General features: G+C 55.5%; 2 protein-coding genes across 2 annotated transcripts; one reads left to right on the top strand and one right to left on the bottom strand.

The window, feature by feature from the left end:
- Positions 1–14,445, top strand: SLC15A3 (solute carrier family 15 (oligopeptide transporter), member 3). Its single transcript, XM_011971095.1, has 8 exons — positions 1–782; positions 4,775–5,064; positions 7,719–7,866; positions 9,401–9,511; positions 10,261–10,429; positions 11,915–12,073; positions 13,509–13,664; positions 14,159–14,445. The coding sequence occupies exons 1-8, from the start codon at positions 225–227 to the stop codon at positions 14,311–14,313; spliced, it is 1,746 nt and encodes a 581-aa protein (XP_011826485.1). The 5' UTR covers positions 1–224; the 3' UTR covers positions 14,314–14,445.
- Positions 14,369–27,442, bottom strand: TMEM132A (transmembrane protein 132A). The gene is made up of 11 exons (XM_011971096.1): positions 26,981–27,442; positions 24,289–24,503; positions 23,849–24,067; positions 22,564–22,895; positions 20,854–21,003; positions 19,651–19,846; positions 19,409–19,552; positions 17,768–17,970; positions 16,759–17,035; positions 16,083–16,274; positions 14,369–15,665 (listed from the first exon to the last, which is right to left on the bottom strand). The coding sequence occupies exons 1-11, from the start codon at positions 27,078–27,080 to the stop codon at positions 14,622–14,624; spliced, it is 3,072 nt and encodes a 1,023-aa protein (XP_011826486.1). The 5' UTR covers positions 27,081–27,442; the 3' UTR covers positions 14,369–14,621.
- Positions 27,443–27,592: the final 150 nt, after the last annotated feature.

The raw sequence follows: 27,592 nt of genomic DNA, 5'->3' as shown, positions 1-27,592 counted from the left end.
GGAGTTGAAAATTAGGGAGGAGGTAGTAGAGTCCGGGTAGTGAGCGGAGGAACAGGAAGGGTAGGGCAAGAAAGGGAGAGGGGACAGGAGGGAAGGGTGGGCCAAAGTGGTGAGAAAGGAGGGCCAGCCAGTTGGGTGGGGGAGAGGGCCGAGGCCCGGGGGCAGAAGTGCAGGGCTCTGAGGCGGGGAGAGGAGAGCCAAGGGGGGCCCAGCCCGGAGCCAGGATGCCCGCGCCGCGCACCCGGGAGCAGCCCCGCGTGCCCGGGGAGCGCCGGCCGCTGCTGCCTCGCGGCGTGCAGGGCCCTCCACGGTGGCGGCGGGCCGCGGGCGCGGCGGTGCTGCTAGTGGAGATGCTGGAGCGCGCCGCCTTCTTCGGCATCACTGCCAACCTCGTGCTCTACCTAAACAGCACCAACTTCAACTGGGCGGGCGAGCAGGCGTCGCGCGCCGCGCTGGTATTCCTGGGCGCCTCCTACCTGTTGGCGCCTGTGGGCGGCTGGCTGGCCGACGTGTACCTGGGCCGCTACCGCGCGGTCGCGCTCAGCCTGCTGCTCTACCTGACCGCCTCCGGCCTGCTGCCCGCCACCGCCTTCCCCGACGGCCGCAGCTCCTTCTGCGGAGAGATGCCCGCGTCGCCGCTGGGACCCGCCTGCCCCTCGCCCGACTGCCCGCGCGCCTCGCCCAGCCCCTACTGCGCGCCCGTCCTCTACGCGGGGCTGCTGCTCATCGCCCTGGCCGCCAGCTCCGTCCGGAGCAACCTCACCTCCTTCGGTGCCGACCAGGTGAGTGGCAGGAGGCCTGCCCCGGCCGATTCCGGCGGGTGTGGAGGGAAGGAGGGCTGACCCCCAGCGTGACCTGGGACAAACCACGTCCCCTGCCTGCGCCTAGTTTCCTGATTTGAAAGAAGAGGGGTGCTAGCCCTTGCAGAACCGATGGCAACCGCAGTGGGAATAACCATGGTTATTTTTGTTTGTTGGTTGGTTTTATTTTTTGAGACGGAGTTTCACTCTGTCGCCCAGGCTGCAGTGCAATGGCGCGATCTCAGCTCACTGCAACCTCAGCCTCCCGGGTTCAAGCGATTCTCCCTCCTTAGCCTCCAAAGTAGCTGGGATTACAGGGGCCTGCCACCAGGCCCGGCTAATTTTTTTTTTTTTTTTTAAGTAGAGATGGAGTTTCACCATGTTGGTCTCGAACTCCTGACCTCAGATGATCCACCTGCCTCCGCCTCCCAAAGTGCTGGGATTACAGGCATGAGCCACCACGCTGGAAGGGTTGGTCTTCTTTGAGCTACTTGTAGGCCCTATGCTAAGCACTTTCACTGTTTAACTGATTTAATACTCTTCACCACCCAGGAGGTAGGAAGTATTATGCCCATTTTACAGAGAAAGACACTGAGAGGTTTCATGGCGTTAATTAACTCGTCCAAGGTGACATGGAGGGTCAAGCAGTCGAGTAAGGGCAGCTGGACTCCAGGTCCCACCATGAGCCTCCTCTGTGTGTTATGGGGATGTGCAGGCAGGGCAGGATCGAGCCAGCCTCTTCCTACCAGCAGTGCTGGAGGTTGTCAGGCCGACTTGCTCAGATCCCAGCTCTGCCCGTCACTAGCTGAAGGCGCATGGGCAAGAACTTATTTATATCCCGAATGGGCTGCCTGGTCTTCTCCCTTAGCTCAACCTCTGAGCCTTTCTCCATTCCCCCTTGGACAGAGCATGACACGTAGAAGAAATTTTTTTTTTTTTTTTTTTGAGAAGGGGTCTCGCTCTGTCGCCCAGGCTGGAGTGCAGTGGCCAGATCTCAGCTCACTGCAAGCTCCGCCTCCTGGGTTCACGCCATTCTCCTGCCTCAGCCTCCCGAGTAGCTGGGACTACAGGTGCCCGCCACCTCGCCCGGCTAGGTTTTTTTTTTTTTGTATTTTTTAGTAGAGACGGGGTTTCACCGGGTTCGCCAGAATGGTCTCGATCTCCTGACCTTGTGATCCGCCCGTCTCGGCCTCCCAAAGTGCTGGGATTACAGGCTTGAGCCACCGCGCCCGGCCCACGTAGAAGAAATTTAATAATTATTTGCTAAATGAATGAGTAAATGCCCAACAACACAGCTATATTTTGATAGCTGTTCCCAGTGTGATATCAGACAATACTTTAGACTAAAATGTAATATTATTAAAATAACTACATATGGTGTATATGAGCAAAAGCCAGATGCAGGACTGCATACAGATAGGACTGCAGCCATGTGGAAAGACAAGATGTCAATGAAAGGAAACGGGAGAAACATTGTCACAGTAGTATGATCAGGCCACTGGACTCATTGCACTTTCTTCTTAATTGTCTCAGTTTTTCAAATGTTCTTTGATTGCATATATTATACTCATAAAGGGGACATCTTTCAAAAGGATCATTTCATCCAGTTGGCACCCACAATTCAGCACCTAAGTAGTTTCCACTGTCCTTGGCAAGGAGTCACTTGTCCAGCTTGTTTAGGATCCTTTGATGATGACTTCGTGCCCCCAGGACAACCCTGGCCATTTCTTTTTCTTTCTATCTTTTTTTTTGAGATGGAGTCTCGCTCTGTTGCTCAGGCTGGAGTGCAGTGGTGCGATCTCAGCTCACTGCAACCTCTCCTCCCGGGTTCAAGCAATTCTCCCTGCCTCAGTCTCCCAAGTAGCTGGGATTGTAGATGCCCACCACCACGCTGGCTAATTTTTGTATTTTTTTAGTAGAGATGTGGTTTTGCCATGTTGGCCAGGCTGGTCTTGACTCCTGACCTCAGGTGATCCACCTGCCTCAGCCTCTCAAAGTGCTGAGATTACAGGCGTGAGCCACTGCGACCAGCCAACCCTGGCCATTTCTTACTTGTTGTTGACATTCCTTCAGACTTAGAGACCCCCAATATTTGTCAATGGGAATCTCTCATCTTCCTTTAATCCTGTTATTTCGTTGATATCCCACTAGCACCCCCAACCCAGTACCCTTAACCTGTGTCCTTGACCCTGTTGACCTCCAGAGAGCCTCACCCATCCAGTACCTCCTGTGGCAGAATTGATCTTCTGGAGGCCAGGCCACTGAGCAGAGCCTCCCGTGGCACCAATAGTGATAGAAGCTCCTGTACATTCTCCCCTTGGCTGGGCATGAACTTTGGGTGGAGCAAAGGCAGGCCACAAGGCTGCCTCATGAAGTCGGGACCTGATCCCTAGGACAGTGCAGAAACACCGAAATGGTTTGAGGCAGGAATGCACATCACTGGATTTGAGGTCTTCAAAAATGACTCTGGCTGCAGTGTAGACAGCGTATGGGTTAACAAGAGTGGGTACTTCACAACAGGCAGGAAGCTGCTGCAGAATTCAGGGGGGCAGTCAGACGGGGGATGTGGGGGTGGGTGGGACTGGCACCATCTGGCAATAGCTATACCCCAGGAGCTGTGTGTTTCACACACTTGCTGATTTCAGAAAGGGCCATCCATCACTCTTGACAAAGTGTCTGCTCATTCTAAAAGAACTCATTTATATCCTGAATGGGCTTCCTGGTCTTCCCCCTTAGAGTTATAATAGTCATATTCATTTACTTCCAATTAATAAATGGAAGCGGCTGCTTCTAATGGGACCTATTCAATTTTCTACTTGAAAGTCTAGAGCGAGAATTATCAGGGAGCTGGCATGCCCCTCCCTTCCCATTGCCAAGAGGACCCCCAGAATCTCCAATGGAATGTGGTTTTAAGTGCATCCATGTGGACTATAATTTCACTTTTGAAAAAGGAAAAATAAATACTTATATTTTCCTCAGTGCAACTACAGAAAGTAAAGTTTGACAAAATCTCCCCAGCTAGTGGAAATTTAAATCTCTAGGTGAAAGGCAGTAATGGATCCTGAGATTTGCAGGGATATCAAAAGGGTGACTGGTGTAGCAATGTAGAGAAGCATTTATTCTCTCCATTGAAACGGCCCCTAGTCCTCACTGCTTTTTTTAAAAATGCAGATACCCAGGTCCTGTCCCAGACCTGCTGAGTCAGAATCTGGGACCTGGGTCTAGGAGATTTGGGAGCAGCCAGTGCAGCTAACTGGAGCCAACAGACCAGAAGGGGCCTGGGGCCTGGCTGTTGCTGATTGATCCAAATCCTGGGTAAAGATTTTCAGCCCATCTACCCTTGCTGGGAGGCCTGAAAAAAAAAAAATGCTTTTTTCACCAGGCCAGAACTCACTCTTGGGGCTGTGCCTGGGACCACCTCTGCTGCATATCAGAGGGACAAAAATTGGGTGAAAGGATGAGTCACAATAGGTTTCTCTGCTTGCCTCTCTGAATTGCAGAGGAAATTCTCACTCAGACTTCTGCTCTTCCAATAATATGCATACAACATTTTTAATAATGTGCAACAAAACTGAGATCTTTACTGGCTTTTTTCTGATTACAGAAGTAATGAATAGTGTAGGTTGCTCAGTCAAAGACAAAGGGATAAATCAACCAGAAATGAACAAGTGGCATCCGAGACATCTGTTGTATGTGTTCCTCTGCAACAATAAAAAAGCAATGTGTGTCATGGGTATGCAAAAGCAGCTGGGCCAAATGTCCTGATCTTTAGCAAGTGACTCCCAAGAGAAGGATTCATTCATTCATTCAGCAAATATTTACTGAGTATCTGTTTAGTGATCAGAGACTAGGAAAGTGTCGGAACACCCACCACCCACTGACCCCAAGAAGTGTCTCTGTACGAGGGAGGGGTAGGGTACACAGAGTGCCCCGAACCCCTTTGGCCCTCACTCTCAACCCTTCCTGAATGGCAGGTGATGGATCTCGGCCGCGACGCCACCCGCCGCTTCTTCAACTGGTTTTACTGGAGCATCAACCTGGGTGCTGTGCTGTCGCTGCTGGTGGTGGCTTTTATTCAGCAGAACATCAGTTTCCTGCTGGGCTACAGCATCCCTGTGGGCTGTGTGGGCCTGGCATTTTTTATCTTCCTCTTTGCCACCCCTGTCTTCATCACCAAGCCCCCCATGGGCAGCCAAGTGTCCTCTATGCTTAAGCTCGCTCTCCAAAACTGCTGCCCCCAGCTGTGGCAACGACACTTGGCCAGGTAAGGAGGGGCTCTGGGTGCCAGGAGCCTCCAAGCTTGGAGAAGCGCTGGACTGCTTCTGGGGAGGGATGGTCTGGATTGCAGATGTTCTGGTTCGGCTACAGTGATAGCTTTTTACGATGATCTGCTCTCTAGTGGGCCAGAGCTGCCCACTGTGACTGAGGACGGAGGTCAAGGTAGTGGTGGTGGTGGTGGTGGTATTATTGGTGGCCATCTACGTATAGAATGTGTGAGGATGGGGCTGGGGGCAGTGGCTATCTCTCTAAGCACTTTGGGAGGCTGAAGCTGGCGGCTCTCTTGAGCCTGGGAATTTGAGGCCAGCCTGGGCAACATGGTGAAACTCATCTCTACAAAAAAATTACAAAAATGAGTGGGGTGTGGTGGCGTGTGCCTGTGGTCTCAGCTACTCGGGAGGCTGACATAGAAGGATCAATCGAGTCCAGGAGGTTGAGGCTGGAGTGAGCCATGATGGTGCCACTGCACTCCAACCTGGGTGACAGAACAGAAAAAAAAAAAAAAAAAAGAAAGAAAAGGAAGTGTGAGGATGATCGGGGTCTTGACAGTGAAGATGGTAGTAAGGATAAGGATGATGGCATTGGTATCTACACTGAAGACACAAACATTGGCAATGGGGATGACAATGGCATTAAAGGAGGGGATGAGGGATGATGGTTCCAGTGAAGGCTGTTGGGATATAATGTGAATAATTCCACATTACCCTATTACTAACCATCACAGCGTCTTAGGAAATCGACCAAACTCACTCCCTCCCCATTAGCTGACATCCAAGGGAGGAAGGTTCTGAATGACCTTAGGTCCCATGGCTTCCTTTTGCTCCTCGCCTTCCTGAATTAACTGTCTACTTATGCTAAGCAAATCTGTCTCCAGACCTTGCAACCAGTTACAGCTCCTGTCAATAGGATCTAGATGAAAAAAGTGAAGAACATGCTTTCCCCAATCTGGCATATTGCTAGAGATTTGTAAGTTGTCGGGAGCCAAGAAGTGTGGTGGTTTTCATTATCTATCACTGCCTAACAAACCACACCAGATCTTACTGATTTAAATGACCTTGTTATCTCCTCTCCCAGTTCTGAGTGACTGGGCTCAGTAGGGCAGTTCTGTTTCTCATGATGGCACTGGGGTTGCAGTCATTTGGGACCTGGAAAGGGCTGGAACATCTGAGTCTGCTCACTTACATGGCTGGCGGTCAATGTGGGCTGTTGGCTGGGAACTCAGCTGGGACTATGTGGACCAGAGCACCTTGGTTCCCCTTCATGTGGTCTTACCGTGTGGCTTGAACTTCTCACAGCATCTTGTGAGGGTTGCAGGAGGAGGGAGCATTCCAAGAATGCAGAAGAGGGAAGAAAGCAGAAGTTACAGGTCTTCTTAAGGCCCTTAAGAGGCGCTGAAGTCCCAGACCACCACTTCTGCTTCATTCTAACAGGTCAAAGGCATCACAGGGCCAGCAGGGAAACAATGGCAGGAAAAGTAAACTCTGCCTGTTGGTGGCAAAATGGCAGCACACGCTGGGAAGGGTGGAGTTGACAGTGACTGTCTTTGAAGATGACCACACTAGTATTGTCCCTTTTGGAATCTCAAAGGACGATGCAAGGCTCTTGGACAAAAAGAGGTCAGAAAGCTCTCAGGACAAAGGGCAAAGGGTAAAGTTTGCAGCAGTGATTGATCAATCCTGTCGCCGACTGATGTTCCCTCTACCCCCACCTCTCCACTCTCTATGCCTTGTCGTGGAGGGAGAGGGTTGTCATGTTGACTGTTGAGGAGGATGGACTTGAGACAGCAAGTGGGGGGAATTTTGGTGTATCAAATCTGTGATAGCATCTCTCGCTCTCAGTCAGGCTTGGACTGGGACTCCCCTGGTTCCTATGGCAAATTGATGCTACAAGCCAAAAAATCCCTTCAGACTGTTTTCCACAGTCTCTGGTCTTACTTCCCTCAGGACCCAGAGGGGCCGCAACTCTAGAGCGGAATGAGTCTTGGCTAGGCACGTTTGCAACAAAAGAGAGGATAGAATAATACTGGCAGTGGTGGTGCCAACACTGAAAAAGAGTGATGGTGATGGGAATGGAAACTCTGTGGAGAGGATGATTCTGCTGACAGCAGCCACCTTACTAAAGGTGATGATAGGAAGGATGCTGGCCCTGGCGATGGTGGTGATGATGGCGAAGGTGGGGTGGAGGAGATGAGGGCACTGATTTCAGGGACATGCTGATACTGAGAGGAGGATTAAATTACAGGGTGATGGTGGGAGTGAAAACGGTGGCCGAGGTGGTGGGAAAGATTATGGCTGCTGTGTTTGTTTGTTTGCTTGTTTTTTGAGAGGGAGTCTGGCTCTGTTGCCCAGGCTGGAGTGCAGTGGCACAATCTTGGCTCACTGCAACGTCCGCCTCCCAGGTTCAAGCAACTCTCCTGTCTCAGCCTCCTGGGTTGGGACTACAGGTGCACACCAAAACAGCCCGGCTACTTTTTGTATTTTTAGTAGAGACAGGGTTTCACCATGTTGGCCAGACTGGTCTTGAACTCCTGACCTCAGGTGATCCACCCGCCTTAGCCTCCCAAAGTGCTGGGATTACAGGCGTGAGCCACCAAGCCAAGCCTCGACTGCTGTTTTATCTGCTGTCCCTGAGGTCCCACAGAGACCGTCAAGGTGCCCACCTGCTGCCTGACCAGAGGTCTCCCCAGCCTGGGGCTTCCCCGCAAGAGGACATCGCCAACTTCCAGGTGCTGGTGAAGATCTTGCCCGTCATGGTGACCCTGGTGCCCTACTGGATGGTCTACTTTCAGGTGAGCACCCCTCCCCTTTTTCTCTGGGGGCCTGGCTCCCCACTCACCACCTGAATGGCTTCGGTTCTCATCACAGAGGCCCAGGGCATGTGGAAAGGGGGAAAGTCTGGGAATTAAGTGAGGTGCTGCCCCGTACCAGCCAGCATGGGGCCTGGCACAAAGCCATCTCAGCAATCCAACTCCCTCGCGTGGTGTGGTAAGAGGAACTCTGGAGACAGCTTCCTCCTGCTACACCACCTGCGGGAATTGAATTACTGGGATGGCTTTGTGCCAGGCTAGGTCCTTGAATAAGTCACCTCATCTCTCTGGGCCTGTTTCCTCACATGTACGACGGGTGGCTTAAATGAGAGGCTTTTCCAGCTCTGCCGCATTCAGATTGTCCGACTTGGTAGCTGAGGCCTAGAGAAATTGTGTCAGTCACCCAAGGCCCCACGGCAGGCAGGTCAGGGGCAAGCTCACAAAAGTGGGTACTTTGCAACGGTGGTTCCCCAACCTGGCTGTGCTTCAGAATCACCGGCAGAGCTTTTAAAAATATGCTGTGTTTTAAAAACAGATTCCAAGTCCGACCCTAGGCTATTGAATCAGAATTGCTGGGGAAGTATCTAGTTTAAGAAACTTTTCAGATGATACTGACATTCAGAGTTGAGAACTATTGCCTCCCACTCACCGTATTACTCCCAGTGGGGAGGTCAGTGGTGTGTGTGTGTGTATATGTGTGTGTGTGTGTGTGTGTGTGATTGTTAGGAGGGTGGGCAGCAGCTTAATGCTAGCCCCCAGGCCATAAGATCATTGCCTTTCATGTCCCATTCACAGGAACATTTGTTGGAGCTCCCAGCCTGCTACTTAGGGGCACACAGAGTATGTCTATGATGAGACAGCGGCTTGTGGTGGGAGGGTGTCCATGGCTGATTCTTAGTCATACCAATCGGATACTGACTTCTTTCCATACCAGTTGGTAAATGGCTGCTGCCCTGAGCAGCCCACATGCCCTCCTCTGCCCTGGCGCTTCCGGTGGGAGTCTCCTGGATCCTACTCCATTATGTAGCAACTAAAGGGGCAATGCCTGGTATGGGACGTGGCCCCTGGGCCCTGCTCCTGCAGCTGTGTCCAGAGCCATTCCGGCAAGTCCATGTCTATGCAGTGCTTGTGTCAACCTGTGGGACTCAGCTTGGTTTCAGTGTGAGATGAGAACTCCCTGCGGGGGCAGCCGTTACCTTTCCCATTTCAACAAACATTTATCCATGCTTACCCTGTGCTGGGCCCTGGGGACACAAATACGAGTCAGACCAGCTGTGCCTGGGCTCCGGGACAAGGCTGCACGCACTGCCTACAGGCCTGAGAGCAGAGCGCAGGAAGCTCCCTGCTCAGCCCGGCTATGTAGGAGAAAGGAGAGTGGGAAGGTGACTATCTCCCTGAGACTGGGAGAGGGGACAGCTGCCCCGCTGCCCTGTGCTCTGGCTGAAGAATGCCACCTGGGAGCTGGGAGGGGGCACGCCCAGTTCTGTTCCAGGCTCATCCCCGTCTCTCTTGGCAGATGCAGTCCACCTACGTCCTGCAGGGTCTTCACCTCCACATCCCAAACATTTTCCCAGCCAACCCGTCCAACATCTCCATGGCCCTGAGAGCCCAGGGCAGCAGCTATACGGTGAGAGATAAAGCATGTGTTCAGCACCCAGTTCAGGCCAGGTAGCAGCTTCCTCTGAGAACAGAGGAGCAAATGAAACTGCCTTCACACTCCCCTTTCCTGGCTGCAAGGCAACCTTGGGATACAGGAAAAGCACCTGGAGGGTGGGAGAACTTGTGTCACAGCGCAGGGATCCTGCCAAGACGCTCACCTGCTTGAAGGAATTCGGGCCGGCTGCACACCGCCATGCTGCCGCTCTGAAGCAGGCCTCGCTGCCGAATCTGCAGCCTCAGATTAAGCACACTCAGGTCCCTTTTCAGCTCTTCCTTGTCTCCTGTTTCTCTGGGACCCTTAGATACCTAGATCTCTGCCTTTCCCAGAGCTTTCTAAACCAGTTCCTTGGCATTTCAGAGACTCAAGAAATGAATGATCTACAGAGCTGGCAGATAAATGAGAAATTTGCCATTGTACTCCATTTCCGTGCCTATGGCAGACATCACTAGTCAATCATGACTTTTTTTATGCTGAGCCCATAAATGTTCCGTAATCAGCCACTACCAACTGATAAAAGTTAGAATACAAGAGGAACCTATCTGCCATCTCTATATAATCCCACTCCCTGGCTACACAACTGAGGAATGTGAGTTCCAGAGAGGGGAAGGAGCGGGACCCCTGGGTCACTCAGGGCCAGTCTAGAGTCCAGGTCTCCTGACTGCAGCCAGGCTCCTTCCACGCTGCTAGCCTGCCTCTCTTGACTTCCTCCCGCCCAGATCCCGGAAGCCTGGCTCCTCCTGGCCAACGTCGTGGTGGTGCTGATTCTGGTCCCTCTGAAGGACCGCTTGATCGACCCTCTGCTGCTGCGGTGCAAGCTGCTTCCATCTGCTCTGCAGAAGATGGCTCTGGGGATGTTCTTTGGTTTTACCTCCGTCATTGTGGCAGGTGTGCAGAGCGGTGTGGGGCAGGGGGCTGAACTTTGGGCTTGAGGAAGTCTGGTTCCACCATGGGCTGATGCTGAAGTGGTAGCCTGGGCCAAGTTTAGCCTCTCCCAGTGGGTGTCCGTGTTGGCTTCCCGGAGGTGCAAGCTGAAAGAGACCCTCCTATCTAGTCCAGCTGCCCCTCATTTTGGCAGAAGAGGAAACTCAGGCCAAGAGAGGAACAAATATTTTCCCCAGTGAATTGTAAGTTCCTTGAAGGCAGGGATTGTTATTCTTTTTTATTCACTGCTATGAACATGCATGTGGGCCCTCCATAAATGTGTTGAAGGAATTTTCCACTTAGTGGCAAAAGAAGACTTAAAAAGAAATTTCTCTTCCTTCTTCGTTTTAAAAGGATCTGGAGCCATTTGTTACAACGTGGGGGTTGAGGGTGGGGGTGGGAGGGGGCAGCTAAAGAAGTCTTTCACACTGTTGCGCAAACCTGAACCCTTTTTACTTGTAACTTTATAACCCTGAAGTTCCTTAGAGTCTCTGAGGGGGAACAGGTGAGTCTCTAAACTCACCTGTTTTAGAGACCAGGTCTCTAAAATGGGGACAGGTATCATCTGGGCCCTGAGCAGGGCTCTGCCCTCGTGGAACTCAGTCTGATGGGGGTTGTTGTGAGGATTAAAGGAGATGAAGTCTGTAAAGCACTCAGTAGTGTGCCTGGATCACAAGTGTGAGCTGGAGAAATGAAACCTCCATATAAATGGTATTGTGTTGAAAGTGTGAAAACCCAACTAGATTTTATTCCAGCTATATCCTTAAAGCAGTTTGTCCTATTTTATCCTCACAATAGTCCTGTGAATGTTATTCCTGCTTCTTGCATAAGGGAACTGAGTCTAGAGAGGTTAAGTGATTTGCCCAAGGTCACACAGCTAGCCAGGCTGGGAACCCAGGTCCCCCAACTCCATGTCCAATGTTCATTCCACTAGAGCACAGCTATCTCCCAAGCAACGCGGGAGAAGGAGATAACATAATTAAATTTGAAAGCCAGGTTAGAAACACTACAGCAGTACTTGACGTTGCAGTAGAGAAGTCATGTGATATCATGGAAAGTAGGCCAGCTTTGAAACCAGACACACCAGAGCTCAAATCCAGCCCTGACTACTTATCAGCTGTGTGACTGTGGGCTGGTTGTTTACCTGTTGCACTTTTTTCACCAGCGAGGATGCATAGTAAATGCCTAGCACATAACAGGTTCTCCATTAATGAGAGTTGTTAATGAGTGCAAAACTCAGCTCGGAGCTTCTAGCAGCCAACTCCAAAAGGGAAGAGCTGGTCACCTCTTGGCCTCCTCCTCCACCCCGAGTCCAGGATTCTTTTCCTTGCCTGATGCTTAATCTTTGGCTACTTCATGAGCACCCCACCCCTGCCATGTACAAGCTCTGCTGTGGGCTAAGCTGCCTGGGGTGGGCCTGACTATAATCCCCCTCTGCTCCTCCACCAGGAGTCCTGGAGATGGAGCGCTTACACTACATCCACCACAACCAAACCGTGTCCCAGGAGATTGGGGAGGTCCTGTACAACGCGGCACCACTGTCCATCTGGTGGCAGATCCCTCAGTACCTGCTCATTGGGATCAGCGAGATTTTTGCCAGCATCCCAGGTACCCTGGACCCCCTCCCCTGCTCCTACACCAGTGATGGGCTCTGCCCAGTGGCACCTCAAAGTCAGGGGCCCCAGGGCTGCAGCCTCCAGGGCCCATCTGCACGGAGGAAGGCAGTGTTTTCTGACCAGGGCTCTGTCACTCAACTGGGATCTAGTATTGGCACCTGGTTCAAGTCAGCCACTGTGACAGGCACTGGGGATTTGGAGGCAAGCAAGGCACTTCCCACACCAGCTCTCCACGTATTCCCCTGGTGCCAGGTTCTCCACCCTCTGTGTCTTTGAAGTTGCTGTTCCCTCTACCTTAGATTGAAGGTGAACTCTGATTTCCCCTTCAATTCTGAGCCTAAATACCAAGGTCCTTGGGAGAAAGGGGCCCTCCCTTCCCGCCCCGTGTTCATCTCTCTATCATAGCACACAGTACTCTGGGTCATAATGATGGATTTCTATGTCCTTCGCTCCCCACCCTCCCAACCCCCTTCCCTGGGCTGGGAGCTAGAGCTGCAAGGCTGGGGCAGGCCCTTCAGGCAGCAAAAAAAACCCAAGAGCTTCCTCAGCTGCGGGCCCAGGGCTAGGCTGGGTCAGATGTAATGAAAAAACTGACCCTGGGAGCTCACTCAGATGGGGAGAGAGTCAGGCAAACAGTGAGCCAGTGGAGTGCTGTGGAAGTCAGGGCAGAGTGTGGTGGGAGCCCTTAAGCATGGAGGGGAGGCAGGCAGGTGAGTGGGTAGGAGGAGGGGTCTTACAGGCTGAGGGAACAGCATAAGCAAAGACCCAAGCCTTTGGGAAGTGTGGGGGATAGGACTGGAGGGGCAAGGGAAGTGCAGTGGAAGTGTCGAATTTGTGGGCTGGGCCTGCATCTTGGGTTTTCTCCTGAAGGCAACAGTGCCCCTCCCCTTCAGGGGGTTTAGGCCGGGAAAGGACCCCATCCGAGATGCTTTAGACAGATGCTCCTGGCTGTGTGAGGAGGACAGGAGTCAGGGGAGTTTAAGAGGCATTTGCAGAAAGTGACCAGGACTGGGGTTGGACCCAGAGAAGAGGAAACAGAGAGAAGGACATACATTTAGAATAGATTTCAGAGGTTATATCAAAACGATTCGACGATGACATTGAAGGTGGGCAGAGATGGTGGGGAGAGAGAGGAAGTAAAGATGGTGCTGTCACTGAAATGAGCGACCTAGCAGGAAGGGGAGGAGGGGAGACAGAGCTCCTGGGGCAGCACATGGAGCATCCCGGTGCAGGGGTTCAGCCAGGAGGCAGGTGAGCAGGGCAGAGGGAAAGGCGACATTGATGCATAGGTGCTGTCATTGCCACTGAGTGGACAGGCATCCAAGGGAAGCCTGGAGGGTGGCTTGGTGGGGGCAGCAGGCAGGGGCCTGAGCCTGTTCTCTGCACCTGCACCAGCCCCTGAGATCATCTCTGCTCCCTCTCCACAGGCCTGGAGTTTGCCTACTCAGAGGCCCCGCGCTCCATGCAAGGCGCCATCATGGGCATCTTCTTCTGCCTGTCGGGGGTGGGCTCACTGTTGGGCTCCAGCCTAGTGGCACTGCTGTCCTTGCCTGGGGGCTGGCTGCACTGCCCTGAGGACTTCGGTGAGTATGGGGCCTCCCCAGGAGTGGGACATGGGTGGAGGGAGGCTTGGAAAGGAGGTGGCAACTGCTAAGTGCTTTGACTCTGGGCAGAAGCAAGAAGAGGGCTAGACTTGGAGAATGGGGTTCTAGTCTGGGCTTGGCCAGTCACCCACAGCATGGCCTCCCTCCTTGGGCCTTTGTTTCCCCAACTGTTGAACTTAGTGGACCTCCAAGGCTCCTTACTGCTTCTGGAACTCTGCCATTTCTGGCTGAAAGGTTACCTTTCTCATGGTGTTTGTATTTCACACCCCCTTCTGAATAGCTGAAGAGGAATTGTAGATACCCCTGGAGACCTTCAGGAAGCCAGACATTAGCGGGTATCTGTCCAGTGTCTTCAGATCCCACCACTGCCCACATGGCCTCAACTGCCAGCCCCAGGGCTGGGACATGGCAGGCACAGGGTGCAAGTCAGAGGATCCCTGTCCTGACCCAAATCTAACCCCTCCTTTCCCCAGGGAACATCAACAATTGCCGGATGGACCTCTACTTCTTCCTGCTGGCTGGCATTCAGGCTGTCACGGCCCTCCTATTTGTCTGGATCGCTGGACGCTATGAGAGGGTGTCCCAGGGCCCAGCCTCCCACAGCTGTTTCAGCAGGGACAGGGGCTGAACACACCCCATTCCAGCCCCTTTGCTTCACTCCACCAGACAGCAGCAGTCCCAGCTCTGGTTTCCTTCTCGGTTTATTCTGTTAGAATGAAATGGTTCCCATAAATAACGGGCATGAGCCCTTCCTCACGACCATGGTCCATGACAAGGGGCAGGGCAGAAGGGGCCTGGGTGGGAGTCCTTGCGGGGGACCAGGCAGGGGACTTGGATCACCAAGCACCAGACGAGCGGCGGGGGGCAGGCGAGAGGCTCGGTGGGACCTCCACCGCTGTTGCCCCAGCTGGTGGCTGACCAGGTGGCTGTGGAGGGTCAGGAGCTGCCCCGGATCCTCTCCATGTAGTTGCGAAGCTCCTCAGGGTCCTTCAGCCCCATGTCCTCACACACCCAGCGGATGTCCTCCTCGCCTGCCACAAGGATGGACTGCACAGCAGGAGCCCCTACAGGCTCCTCAGGTGGCTGGGCTGGAGGGGCTGGCGCAAATGTCACGAACTCTACTCGCTTCCGCCGCCCCCCAGCCTCCTTTCGGGCCAGGGTGCTTGAGGAGCTGGTGGTGCCCTCAGGAGGGCCAGGGGCCAGAGTAGGGGCCTCCCCTCCTCCCCCACTCTCACAGGGGCAGCCCCCCTCCCCCTTGGGCAGGCCAGGGGACTGCCGGTCCAGCTGGCGGCTCAGTTCCTCCTGGTCAGTGCCCAGCCAGACCCAGTTGTGGGGCTGGGGGGAGGTGGGATCAGTGGCACTGTCGGGAGGCTCTTTGCGCTGATAGCGCAGGATGAAGATCACACCATTGACCAAGAAGACGAAGATGGCCACGCAGAAGATTCCCAGCAGGGCGTACATGCCCAGCTCTAGGTCGGTGACACGCTGAGGGGCAGGGACCATCTCCTCCTCCTCTTCCTCCTCCTCCTCCCTGGCTTTGGTGTCCTCCTTCCTGGCCTCCTCCTCTGCCCGCTCAAACTTGCCCCTCACACCTATGTTGTCCCCGACACTGCCTGCCGCCTGCCGTTCACCACCCATGGTGGCTTCTGTGGCTGGTGGGCTCCAAGCAGGGCTGGATGGGAGGGCAGGGGCTGGAGTGGAGGCAGGAGGCAGCCCCAGCCAGGCGGTGCCAGAGGCCAGAGGCACACGGTGGCGGCCCCGGCGGCAGGGCTCGGGCGGGTGCAGAGCCACATGCAGCGGCAGCCCTTCGGCGCCTGCCCCACTCACCACCACCCCGAGCTGGGCGCCCTGCTCCTCAGCTGGCAGGATGGCACCAGGCTCCTCGGCTGAGACGGACAGTCCCAGGTCACGGCGGTCGTAGAGCTCAGCCGGGGCCACAGTGTGATCAGAGAAGGACAGCCATAGGGAGAGGGCCACCTCCTGTGGGGCACACAGACACAGGCAGAGACACGCGAGGGCACGCACGCATGCACAGAGAAACCACTCCCACAGAGACAGGCCACATGGAAGAGAGACCAGAGAGAAAACAGAGACACAGGCAGATAGACAAAACACAGGGAGAGAGGGGACGCGTGTCAATCACCTGTCTGCCACTCAGTCCTAGGGTCTGAGTTATTGGGAGGGTCCTCAGTTAGAGCCATCTAACCAACCTCCCACCATCTCCAGCCACTGCTTGATCACCTCCAGCTGCAGAGAGCTCACTACCTCACAGAGTCAGTCCTCACTCTGAAAACCCTAAGGGGTCAAGCTGCCAGGTTCCCCTTCCTCCCATCCCCCTCTACCATGAGCCCCCATCTGGAGATGTTGACCTCATCCTCCTGACCCCCCAACTGTCACCTGCTTTGGGGCGGGAAGGGCTGACTGTGCCCAGCACGTGGCTGTGACCTCCCCGGGGTGGGCAGTGCCCCGGCTCAAGGTCAGCGAGATGCCCATCACTGGCTGCACCCTCAGCTCCAGCACTGAGACCTTGTCGTCCGTCACAGCCAGGGCCTGCTCCCCCAGGATGGAGTCAGACAGCGGGGAACGCACCTGAGGGTGGGAAGGAGCTGGAGGTGGGGGAGCCTTCCATACAGACAGCCCCCACCCAGAGGGAACTGGGTGCCCCCAACACCCTTACAGGCTGCTCTCCAGAGGTGGGGGGGTCTTTGCCACGGACAGCCCCCACCCAGAGGGAAAAAGGAGCTCCCAGCAGCCTCTTTGGCTACTCTCCCTCTACTCTTTGCACCCCAGTGCATACTTGGACTCCAATCCCACACCTAGGGGACAGTTCCCTTTTCCCTCAAGACCTGGTCCCCACATTACCCACACCTCAGCCCTCCATAGCTAGAGGGCTTCCTCGCTTATGCGGCCACCCCATTCTGAACCCATCCCCAATCCCACTGCTCTCAGACCTAGACCTCACAACTCCCCCACACACTCTGGACTCCTGGCACACTTACTCCCACCCGCAGGCATTCTGGGGGCCCCTCCACCCTTCTCAGGGGGTCTGCTCTCCTGGTCCCCGGCTGCTTACCTCAATGGAGGTGACACCGGGCTCCCGGCCCACTAGGACGCGGCCGCCCTCCAGCGAGGCTACACGCGGGTCCAGCACGCGGGCATGTGGCGCCACAAGGTGGGACACGTCCAGCAGCCAGTTGGGGCCAAGCAGGTGCGTGAGGCGGCGGCCGCCGTCCAGCGGGTGGGCAGCGAAGGGGGCGAGGAAGCGCACACCGGCGCGCTGGTACTGCAGGTGGCAGCCACGGGCGCGCCGCTCAGTCTCATCTACCGCCTCTGCGGCGGGTTCCGCAGGCCTGCAGGGCGGGGAGGCCGGAACTGGCTGTCAGGGCTGCCCGGCCCCAGCCTGCCCAGGGCCCAGCTGCTGAAGATCCCCAGCTCCTCCCCAGCGGCTCCTAATCGCCAGCGGCTCCTGTTTCTCAAAGGCAGACATCCGCCCCTCTTGGGGTCAGGCCCTTCAACCCCCAGCCCACTCCGGAACAGCGCTGTGCCTCGATCACTGCTCTTGCTCCCAAGTGGACCCCAGGGCAGACACTCTCTTTCGGGGACCCTGGGGGCGCTCCCTCTCTGAAGGGCCTGGAAGCTAGATTCCAGAGGCGTGGGCCACCTCGCCCTGGGTTTTGGGGAGCCCCCTCCAAGGGTGTTCATTTCGTGAGCTCTGTGTCATCTTAGGCTCTGAGGGTATAGCAGTGACCAGCATAGACAGACCCCGGCTTCAAGGGGCTGACATTCTCGGGGGAGGAGCGTGGAAAGGATGGACAGGCAATATTAACCAGTACTGATGTAGATTAGGAAGTGGAGGGTGCTACGGGAGAAATGAGGCAGGGAAGGAGAGGGATGCGGACGTCAGCAATTTCACAGAAAGCTGTCATTGGTTGGGCGGTCCAGGGTGGAGGTGGGCAGAAAGAACTGCAAGCAACGCGGCAGTTTTTCAGACCCCGACTTGGGCCCATGGCTGTGTCCCCTGCGCCCTCTCCGTCCCAGTGTGACTTGCCAAGGCCTGCCAGCTTCCTCAGGCCTCCACTCACCCTTCGGCAGAGCTAGGTACCCTCCAGCCGCGGACCTGCTCGAGGGTGGTGTCGGTGAGCTCGATGCGCAGTGGTAGCAGCGGGGCCCACACCGTCAGCCGCAGCGAGGCTCGGAGCCGGCGCCACCAGAAGTCCACCCGCACCCCCCGGGCGCCCCGGCTCTCCTTGCCAGCCACGAACACGGCATCACAGGCCTCAGACACCTGTGGAAGGGCAGAGGGCAGGCGGGCGGGCTAAGCCACTAAAGATAGGTGTGAGGTTGGGCCGGGTGGGTGGCTCATGCAGGTAGTCCCAGCACTCTGAGAGGCCGAGGTGGGTGGATTGCTTGAGTCCAGGAGTTTGAGGCCAGCCTGGGCAACATGGCAAAACCCCCTCTCTACAAAAAATACAATACATCAGCCAGGGGTGGTGGCATGTGCCTATAGTCCTAGCTACTGGGGAGGCTGAGGTGGGAGGATCCCTTGAGCCTGGGAAGCTGAGACTGCAATGAGCCGGACTGTATCATTGCATTCCAGTCTGGGGACAGAGTGAGACTCTGTCTCAAATAAATAAATAAATAGATTTAAAAAAAAAAAAAAAAAAAAAAAAGGCATGGGCCAGAAGAGAGCAGCCCGGACCTCAGGCCATAGGATGGGCTCCCACTGAGTTCGGCTCTGTGTCTCATGGGAATGCATGTTGCAGCAGGACTGTTGGTTAAGCCCCTGTTCTTTGTGTAAGATTTTACTGTAGGGGCCATTCCTTGAGTTTCCCTGGGGCTCAGTCAGGGGAACTGGCCATTGCATACCAGTCTGCCTCCTGGCAGAGCAGGGGTGTGAACCCAAAACTTTGGCTCCTTATTCATGCTGGCCTTTGACATTGCTCTTGGAGCCCCCTGGCAGCCAGCTACAGCCAGGTAGGCAGAGGTGGGGCAAAGCAGATCTCCCCACCAAGGCCCTCCAGCAGGAACCACACACATTTGAGCAAAGGGCGCCACAAGTGGGGAAAGGCGCCTTCTCCCTTCAGGTGGCTGCGATTTGCATACATGCAGGCTCCATGCTTCCCCTCTTAGAACTTCAAGATAAGAAAGTTCCTCTACCCACCCCCCTTTTTTTTGGTTCACAATCACCAGAAATAATAATAATAATTTTTACCATTGTATAATTATTACATCATATTATAACAGCAATAGGCACCATTGTTTCAGCTCCTGCTATCTGCCGAATACTGTCTTAAGGTGCTTTTAATTCTTACAACAACCCAAAGATATGTTCCCATTTTAAAGTTTAGGGAATGAGGCTCAGAGAGGTTAGGAGATCAGCCCATGATCACACAGCTGGTTGACAACAAGGATGTGTTTCAAACTAAAACTTTCTGATCACAAAGTACGTGCTCTCAACTCTCAGGCCAGCTCACCTGCCCATGCAATAATAAGCATGAAAGTGTCTAAGGTTGGGGACTGTTAGGGTTACTTGGCTCCCACTTGATTTGGGAGAGAGGTGGCTGGAACAAAAGAAATTGAAGCTGTGGTTCCTCCCATGAGGTTTCTGGTCTTAAGAAGAAGCTGTTCTCTTGGGGACCCACATGAGGAAGGAGGAAAGGGGTGTGTGTGTAACTGTGCCCACACAAATGCAGACTCACATGAGCTGGGTACCTGCCACTCACCTGCAGGACCTGCGTGTTGGCCGACTCACAGCCGACATGCTCTGTCACCTCCACCAAGGCCCCCCCGCCGTCCACAGTGACAAGGCGCACGGGGACATGCTGGGGCACTCCAGTCAGTGGTGCTGTATTCACCAGCTCCTCAGCCTGGGGGTGGAGGAGGAGCTCAGCCCCAGGTCCCTCAGCTCATGGGCTCCTGGGACTTGGCCTCCAGCCTCCCCCAGCAGAGATGGAGGTCTCCTTACCTTGGCCAGTGGGATAAGGGCTCTGATGTCTCGCTCTGACACCAGGATCTCCCACACCATTTTGTCCTTCTCTGCTTCAGGGGCCTGGCCGGGGTACTCCAGCTGCCACGTGACGGGGCGAGTGACCGCTACGCCCCCACCAGTGCTATTCTCCACCACGAAGTCCACCCACAGGAACTCAAACAGTTCAAGGGAACTGCCAGCCAAAAGAGAGAGAGAAGCCAAGTACTCGCTAGCTGCCAGGTATGGCCTCAGCTGTTCCTACATTCATGATTATCCCAATTTTACACAGGAGAAAACTGAGGCACAGAGGTTATATAGCTCACTTAAGACCACACAGCAAAAAGTAGCAGGGCTGGGATCTAAACCCAAGCATCCTCGCTGCAGCCCAAACTCTGACCCACTCTTGGCCTCTCTAAGATCCTTGAAGCCACTTAACCACCTCCCACCCGGCAAGGTGGCTTGCTCCCCTGCCTGCCGGGGCCCGCTTCCCCCAGACCTCTGCTTTCCACAGCCACTGAGGTGGCATGCGGGAGATTCACTTCCAGGTCCCAGGACCAAACACTCGACCCTCTCAATGATAAGCTTCCTCTGATCAAACAAACATCTATGTGCTGGGAACCGTCCTGGGTGCTTGATATGCAGTACTTTATTTTCAAAAATGCTAAGGGATGCATTATTATTCCTATTTCACAAGTGAGGAAACTGAGGCTTGGTTAGGGGAATGTTCACTGGCTTGCCCCAGGTTTTGCCCATCCCGAAAGCATCAGAACCAGAATTCAAACTGGGGCTACCGAGTCCATGGCCCTGACCCAGGCTCAGGGCATGAATAAGAAGAGTTCAGAACTGCAGCTGGGCTTTTTGGGGAAATGTGAATGGCCCAGAGAAAGAACCATTTGGTGGGAGCAGAGGGATGGAGTAGTGGCTATGAGGGCTGTACCTGGGGGACAGGATTGGTTGGCATCCCTTAGAATAACACTCACAGACACTTGCTATGCCTGGCACATGGCTGGGGCTGGGAAGATAAGTGGCCGAATGAATGAATGAATGATGCCTGCTTTGTGCTTTGTGCCTTGAAAAAGTCTGTCCTTGTGTCTCCCACCTGGGGATCTAGAGGCAGCATGGCAGCTCCCAAGTCTGCCCACCTGCACTCTATAACCAGCCCTCCCTCCCTTGCCCCCTGGGTGGAAGGAAACTGCCCACCTGGAATCTGGCTCTGTGAGCCCAGCACGGTGGCAGGTGATGAGGGTGGTGTGGTGCTTGGAACCCTTGAAGCGGTCCAGCTTGGCAGTCCACAGTGTGGGCTGGGCTGGGCGGGCGGCTGTCACATGCAGCCCCTTCTTCACCTTGATCCTGGGGAAGAGGGTATAGGCTCAGTTTGGCAAGGTGGATGCTGAAGTGTGGGCTGGACTGAAGGGGAAAGACAAGGGGCCGAAGCCCTCTGACCTCCCCGGCTCCAGTCTGAATCTCCTCTTCACCATCCTCCAACCCAGAAGGACCCCGCCTCAGTGCAGCTCACACCTTCCAGCTCTCCCCTACCCAAAGACCACTTACGTCTCCCCACTTCCCATAAGGTCAAACCTTAGCCTGGCATTCGGGGGCCTTCCAGGGTCTGGTTCAGCCTTACCTTTGGCTGTGACATCTCTCCATGCACTCTCTGCTTCAGCTACATACAAGTTCTTCCCCCCACACACAGCACTCATTCGTGGCTCCAAGTCTTTGCCCAGTCTGTGCCTTCAGTCTGCTCTGCCCTTTCTTACTTTACCTGCTGATGCTTTAAGCCACCAACAACTCACAGACCATTTCCTTTAGAAAGCTTTTCCAGTGGTGGGATGAATTTCCCCCTTACTGCACCCAGTGACCCAAGCTCCCACAGCACTGCGAACCTCCCTCAGTGCTTACACACCCACATGCCTTCTAATCCAATTCATGCCCATCCAGCTCCCTTCCCTACCACTGGGGGCCCCTTTCTGCCAGACAGGGACTGGCCCTTGCTCGTGTTTGGATCTGCAGAGTGAAGACACAGGGCTTGGCAGGCCGCAAGTGTCTAGGAAAGATCTGCTTAATAAGAGTGAGAATAGGAGGGCGTAGGAGATGGGGAGACACAGAGACGGGACATGCACAAACCCAGGCAGGGCTTGAAACGAGGTCTCGGTTTCAAAGCATGTCTGCAGACCACTCTTCAACCCTCAGGAAAGGTCTCATTACGAAGTGAACCAGTCCCAGTGCCTCACCGTAACCAAGCCCAGGACTATCCTGCCTAGAACTCAGGCTTCTCAGAATCCTAAAGCCTAAGAGATGTCTCACCCATGAATTCCTGCGCTAGACTCCAAAAGCAAGTCGTACTCTGCAAGCCCTTGCCCGGTGAACTGGGTAGGTGGGTGGGGGCTGCTTTGGGGGAACTTATTACAGAAAAGGAAATGACACAAAGAATGAGGGCCTTCCTATGGGGAAGACCGGGCTCTGTCCAAAGCCTAGGGACCTACGGCGAGGGTGGCAAGGAGGGAGAGCATGTAGGTGAACATGATTGGGGCAAATATCCCTCCGGAGCACTGGGGCAAGAGTCCACGCTTAGGTACTGCATTTTCCAGTCTCTAAGCCCTTTGCGGGTTCCCCTCCCTGCAGCCTTGCAGCTGCCCTGAAGCTGGACCATGTTAGCGCCATTGGATAAAGGAATCTCAGGGAGGTGCCAGGGAGAGGGGCAGCTTCCTACTTCTGACTCTAATTCCAGGGCTGTGCCCATGGTGGGCTCCTACCAGCACAATTATGGCTTTTTACCTGGAAGGAGTTTGGTGGACACATGTTTTGCAGAGGTCAAGGATTCCAGCAAGGACCCCAAGAGAAGCAGGTACCTGTCCCTAGTCTTCCCGCAGAGGTTCCCACCCTCACCCATCCCCACGGCCTGGTGCTCACCGCAGGGTCAGGAGGCTGGCTGTGAAGTTGTGCCGAAGCAGGACGGTAGCACTAAAGAGCTGGCCGGGCCGCACTGGCACGTCAGGCACCCGCAGAGTCACAGCCTCGTCCAGTGGTACCTCCTGGTACTGCGGGGGATCTGCTGGGCGCAGCTCCACACCCCCCACTGGGAGGGCCTGCTCCCCCGGGTCGTTCTCCTCACCGGAGCCACAGCCCCCGGGGCCCTCAGCCGCAGGCTCAAGCGTGTAGGCCAGCTCGGCCCGTGTGGTGGAGGCCTGGGAGAACCAGTGCGAGGGAAGCTCCAGCTCCACCACGCAGGCGCCCAGGGATGGCTGTGAAGACATGACAGCAGTAATTGGAATGCGGGTGGGCGCAGGGCGAGGAACAGGATTCTCAGCACCCACGGCAGGAAACCCAGAGCTGGAGGGGCTCACGAAAGGGAGGCCCAGCATGGGCCGGAGACATCGCCTGGGTGACATAGCAAACCGGCGACATGGCTGGGGCTTCAAACCAGGTCTAGGTTTCAGAGCATGTCCGCAGACCACTCTTCAGACCTTGGGAAAGACCTTTGCGGGAACTTATTACAGAAAACGACACAAAGAATGAGGGCCTTCCTATAGGGAAGAGCGGGCTCTGTCCAAAGGTTAGGGACCTACGGCAAGGGTGGCAAGGAGGGAGAGCATGTAGGTGAACATGATCGGGGCAAATATCTCTCTCTGGGGCACTGGAGCAAGAGCCCATTACTTTGGGAAAGGTCTCATTACAAAGTAAGCCAATCCCAGTGCCTCACCCTAACCAAGCCCGGACTATCCTGCCTAGAATCTAATCTTCTTCTCAGAATCCTAAAGCTCAGGAGATGCCTCTCCCATGGAGTCCTGTGCTAGACTCCAAAATAGTGGAAACAGCAATTATAAAAGTAATACTAATAACGCAAACACACTGGCGGAGTGATTACTCTGCCATAAGCTATCCTTACATTCATCTCACTTACTCCTTCCTCCAACTCCAGATGAGGTAGGAATTGTTATCGCCCCATTCTTCAGATGAGGAAACTGAATCTCAGAGAGATTAAGTTACTTGCTCAAAGTCACACCAAGGACTGAACTCCCTCTGGGGCCCTAAATAACCTTTTCATAGCACTGAAAGCAGTAGGGGCAGAAATGGAGTCGGTGGTCCACAACCCCCACGCGTCCCAAGAGTGGGGGCTTCCTCTCTGCGGTGGGCCCACCACCTGGCTGATGCAGCTGCAGCAGGACCAGCCTAGGTGGGGCCTGTCTATACTCACCTGGAAGCGGCAGGCTTGGTGAGCAGTGCCCGCAGGGTGCGTGGCATGGAGCCGGGCACAGGGCAGGCTGCCAGACCCTGGTGGCCAATCCTGCCCTTTGAGGTGGAAGAGAACCCGGGCGTGTGGCTCCGCTGGAGTCACAGCCGCTTCCACTGACACGGCCCGCACGTCCCATGGGACTGGCCGTTGGTGGGGCTCAGTGACTCGAGGAGGGACCACCTGGAGGGAGAATGAGAGGGCTTAACAAAAGAGGAGGTTGCGGGGCAAGATCTAGGAAGATGGGATCCCAGCTTGGCAGAAGAGAACCCTTGTGGGCTTCAGTTTCCCCCTCTGGACTATGAGGAGCACAGCAGGGGCTGGGGAAGGCTCCCAAGCCATGCCCAGCAGACCTCAGGCCCTGAGTCCTGTTAGCCTGAGAGTCCCTGGTGCCCCCTCCTTACCTGCTGAGTGGCAAAAGGTGGGTAGGAGGCCCGGAGAAGTGGCTGGGCCCTGGGCCAGGGCTGCAGGAGCAGAAAAGTCTCAGATCGGGAGCTCAGAGAGGAGTTGGCAGGTGGGTAGTGGCCCACCTGCTGCACACGGAAGTGCTCAGGGGCGTCTAGGAGCTCCAGGGCTGCCGGCAGGTAGACAGGGTCCAGGGGAGCCTGGCCACAGTCCACTGAAGAGGGATAAGAGGGAGAGATGGCAACAGCTTCAGAGCTGGCAGGGGCTGACCTGAGCGCCATGCTGGGGCACAGTAGTTGTGAGCAGGGGAGGGAGAAAAGGGCTGTAAATGTCCCTTCCCCTCTCACCACCATTTCACAGATGACGTCACTGAGGCTTAAAGAGCCTCACGCAGGTAGCATGTAGCAAAGCCAGGATTCAAATCTGAGTCCAGGACTGGACACTTCCCAGCCATTCCTTCTACTTTCCACAGACCTTGGCTTTCTTCTCTCCAACAGCCTTCTCAATGTCTGCTTTTCTCCAGCTCCTGCCCTCTATCTACTCGCCTCTGACACCAAGGCACTTCTGGGGTACAACTCTCCCCAGACTGGGCCAGTGTGGTAAAAGATGGTAATGAAGTGAGCTTTCTCTGCCCTGATTCCTTGGCCAGGCTTTGCTGGGCATCCACCCCTCCTCCCCCATCATTGCCATGGCAACCTGAAGCATCTTTCCAAGCTTGCTCCCTTCTTCCCTGAACCGACTGGTATCGAGTGCAAGTGTGGGATGGACAGGTGCGGAAGGTGCTGAAGAGATCTGTGAAGGCACTTGCTTGCCCTGGGGGTGGGGTGGAGACCATGAGCCTGGGGCGACTGTCAAAATAATCAATCATCAGAAGGACAAAGGACCACTAAGGCCATATTGGTTTGCCCTAACTATGAGCACTAATAATAATAATTAGCATTTTGTGAATGCTATATGCAGGTGAGAATTTAAATACTATATGTGTATGAACTATTTGAGTCTTTGTAATAATTCTGTGAACCAGGTTCTATTATGATGAATCTCATTTTGTGGATGTAGAAAATGAGGCAGAGAGGTTAAGGAACTTGCCTATGGTTCCACAGCTGGAGAGTGAAGGAGCTGGGAGTTCATCCCAGGCATTAGCCACTAGACCATCCGGCCTCTCCACCTGCCACCTCTCTCTCCACTCTTCACTGCCACGGTGCACCCTGCAGGCTTCATGCCCTGGAGCACACCTCCTCTCCTCAGCTCTGCCTGGTGGCACCTCCCTCCTCATTCAGGGCCATGAGTGAATACGGCCTCCTTCTGAAGGAAGCCCTCCTTGGTTACTCACCTTCCCACCAGTCTCCTGTCTTTTGCAACCCTGGGTGCCTCCTCTGAATTAGTAATCTTCCTATCAACCAGGGACCTTGTCGTGCTCATCCTGGAATTCCCCCAAACTAGGAAGCTCTCCCTAGAGAGGATTTCCTGGGAGCCTGGAGACCTGAACTTAAATTGATGAACCTTGGGTCAGGCATTAACATTTTGAAGCCTGTTTCCTCACTTGTAAAACGGGCAGAAGCATTAGGTGACACTGTGGACAGGACAGGGCTGTGTAAACTGTGGAGTGCTGTCTGGAGGGGGGAGGCATTATTGCTGCTGCGTAATGGATTTGACAAGGTTTTCCTCCTCTCTCTAGTAGGACTCCCACCGGGTCCCTCGGGCTGGGGAGCAGGTGGCTGAAAGCAACCCCACAGCTAGCTCCCTCTCAGCCCCACAGCTGGACTGTGGGTGGGGGTGGGGGAATTGGTTTCAACCTCCTTCCTGGCCCTCCCCACCAAGGAGCATATAACTGAGAGGCTCTCCCTGCCCCCTGCCCCCTGCCCCAAGCGTAACAGGTGACTACTGCTCCCTAGGGGCAGCCACTGGCTTCAGATTTGCCTCCTACTCCATTGCCTCCGTAATTACAAGATGCTCTTAGCCTGACTCCCACGGACTCCCATCACCCAGCGCTCGGCTCTCTCGGTGGGGAGGAGGGCAGAGAATGTTTCACTGTCCCCCTGGTCTTCTGTGGCATCCTTTGCCTTGCAGCCACAGCCCAGCTAGCTCAGGTCAAGGGAGTCCGACTCCCACCCCGAAGAACAGGGAAGTTGCTGCCCTTTCCCCCAGTGACAGGAATCCTCCCAAGGGCCCTGGAAGGCAAGGATGCGGCCATCCCTGGAGACGCCAAAGTCAGGGAGCCCCTGGAGGAAGGCGGAGGGAGGGCTTGTGTATCTTGCAGGTCCCAGGCAAAGGGGCTGCTTTCCACTCCCGAGGGGGGTGGGTTGGTGTTGGCGGAAGGAGGCTAGGAGGGTGCAGCGCTACAGACCACAGATGAGGGAGTGGGGATGACGTTAGTGCGCCCGGGACCGGGGCCACTGGGTTCGATGCCCGGGCTGAGGGGCCCCTCGCAGAAGGTGCGGGACAGGGAAGCTCCGGCGCCGGGCTGCCCCGGGTCGCCGCGGGTCAGGAAGGAGCTGCCGGGTCGTGCAAGGTGAAGGAAACCTTAGGGGCGAGCGGCTGGGGAAAGGTTCCCGAGGGCAAGACCTCTCCGACCTTCAGGGCGCTGCGGGGCGACCCCGCTCAGGGTTCAGTCCGAGAACCCGAAGGTTCGTGGCTCCCGGACATCACTCGCTCCCACTCGCCCCGGCCCGGCCCTCCCCTCCCGCTGACCTCTCACGACGTCCACGGCGAGGGCCACCAGGAGGCAGAGCAAGGGGCCGTAGGGCCCCCGGGGGGCCGCTGCCGCGCGCCCGGCCATCAGCGCGCACATCCTTCCCACAGAAGGCGGGGACCAGGCGGGCGGCTCAGGTGGCCCTGGTCCCACCCGGCATCTCCCGCACCCGCTCCGCGCCAGCCACACCTGGCCCGCTGGGTCCCCGCCGCCGCCGCCGCCGCCGCCGCCCGCCCCGCGGCTGCAGTTCCCAGACAATGGAGCGGGAGCAGCGGGGTGGGAGGGAGCGAATCGCAGCACATGGGCTGCCCCCTCCGCCCCGCCGGGTCCTAGTGCCCTACGGATTCCCCACCCCTGCGCGCTCCGGCGACCCAGGTCGGGAAGAGGGCCACGTCCCAGGAAGCAACAGAGGACGGCCGCCTCTGTGTTTCTCCCTCTCGGAAGCTTCTGACCAGGGAAGAAAAAGCCACTTCCTCTGCCTCACCCACCCCCACAAGCAGCTCACCTGTGAAGGCATCTGACACCTGAATTCAGGGACATATGGGATGGGAGCTGTAGGGACAGCAAAAGAGTGAGGGAGTCAAACGAGGCCAGATGCCAACCACCTGAGC

The sequence above is a fragment of the Mandrillus leucophaeus genome, unplaced genomic scaffold, assembly GCF_000951045.1.
Source record: "Mandrillus leucophaeus isolate KB7577 unplaced genomic scaffold, Mleu.le_1.0 Scaffold986, whole genome shotgun sequence".
Classification (NCBI taxonomy): domain Eukaryota; kingdom Metazoa; phylum Chordata; class Mammalia; order Primates; family Cercopithecidae; genus Mandrillus; species Mandrillus leucophaeus.
This window is presented reverse-complemented; position numbering and strand designations above follow the sequence as displayed.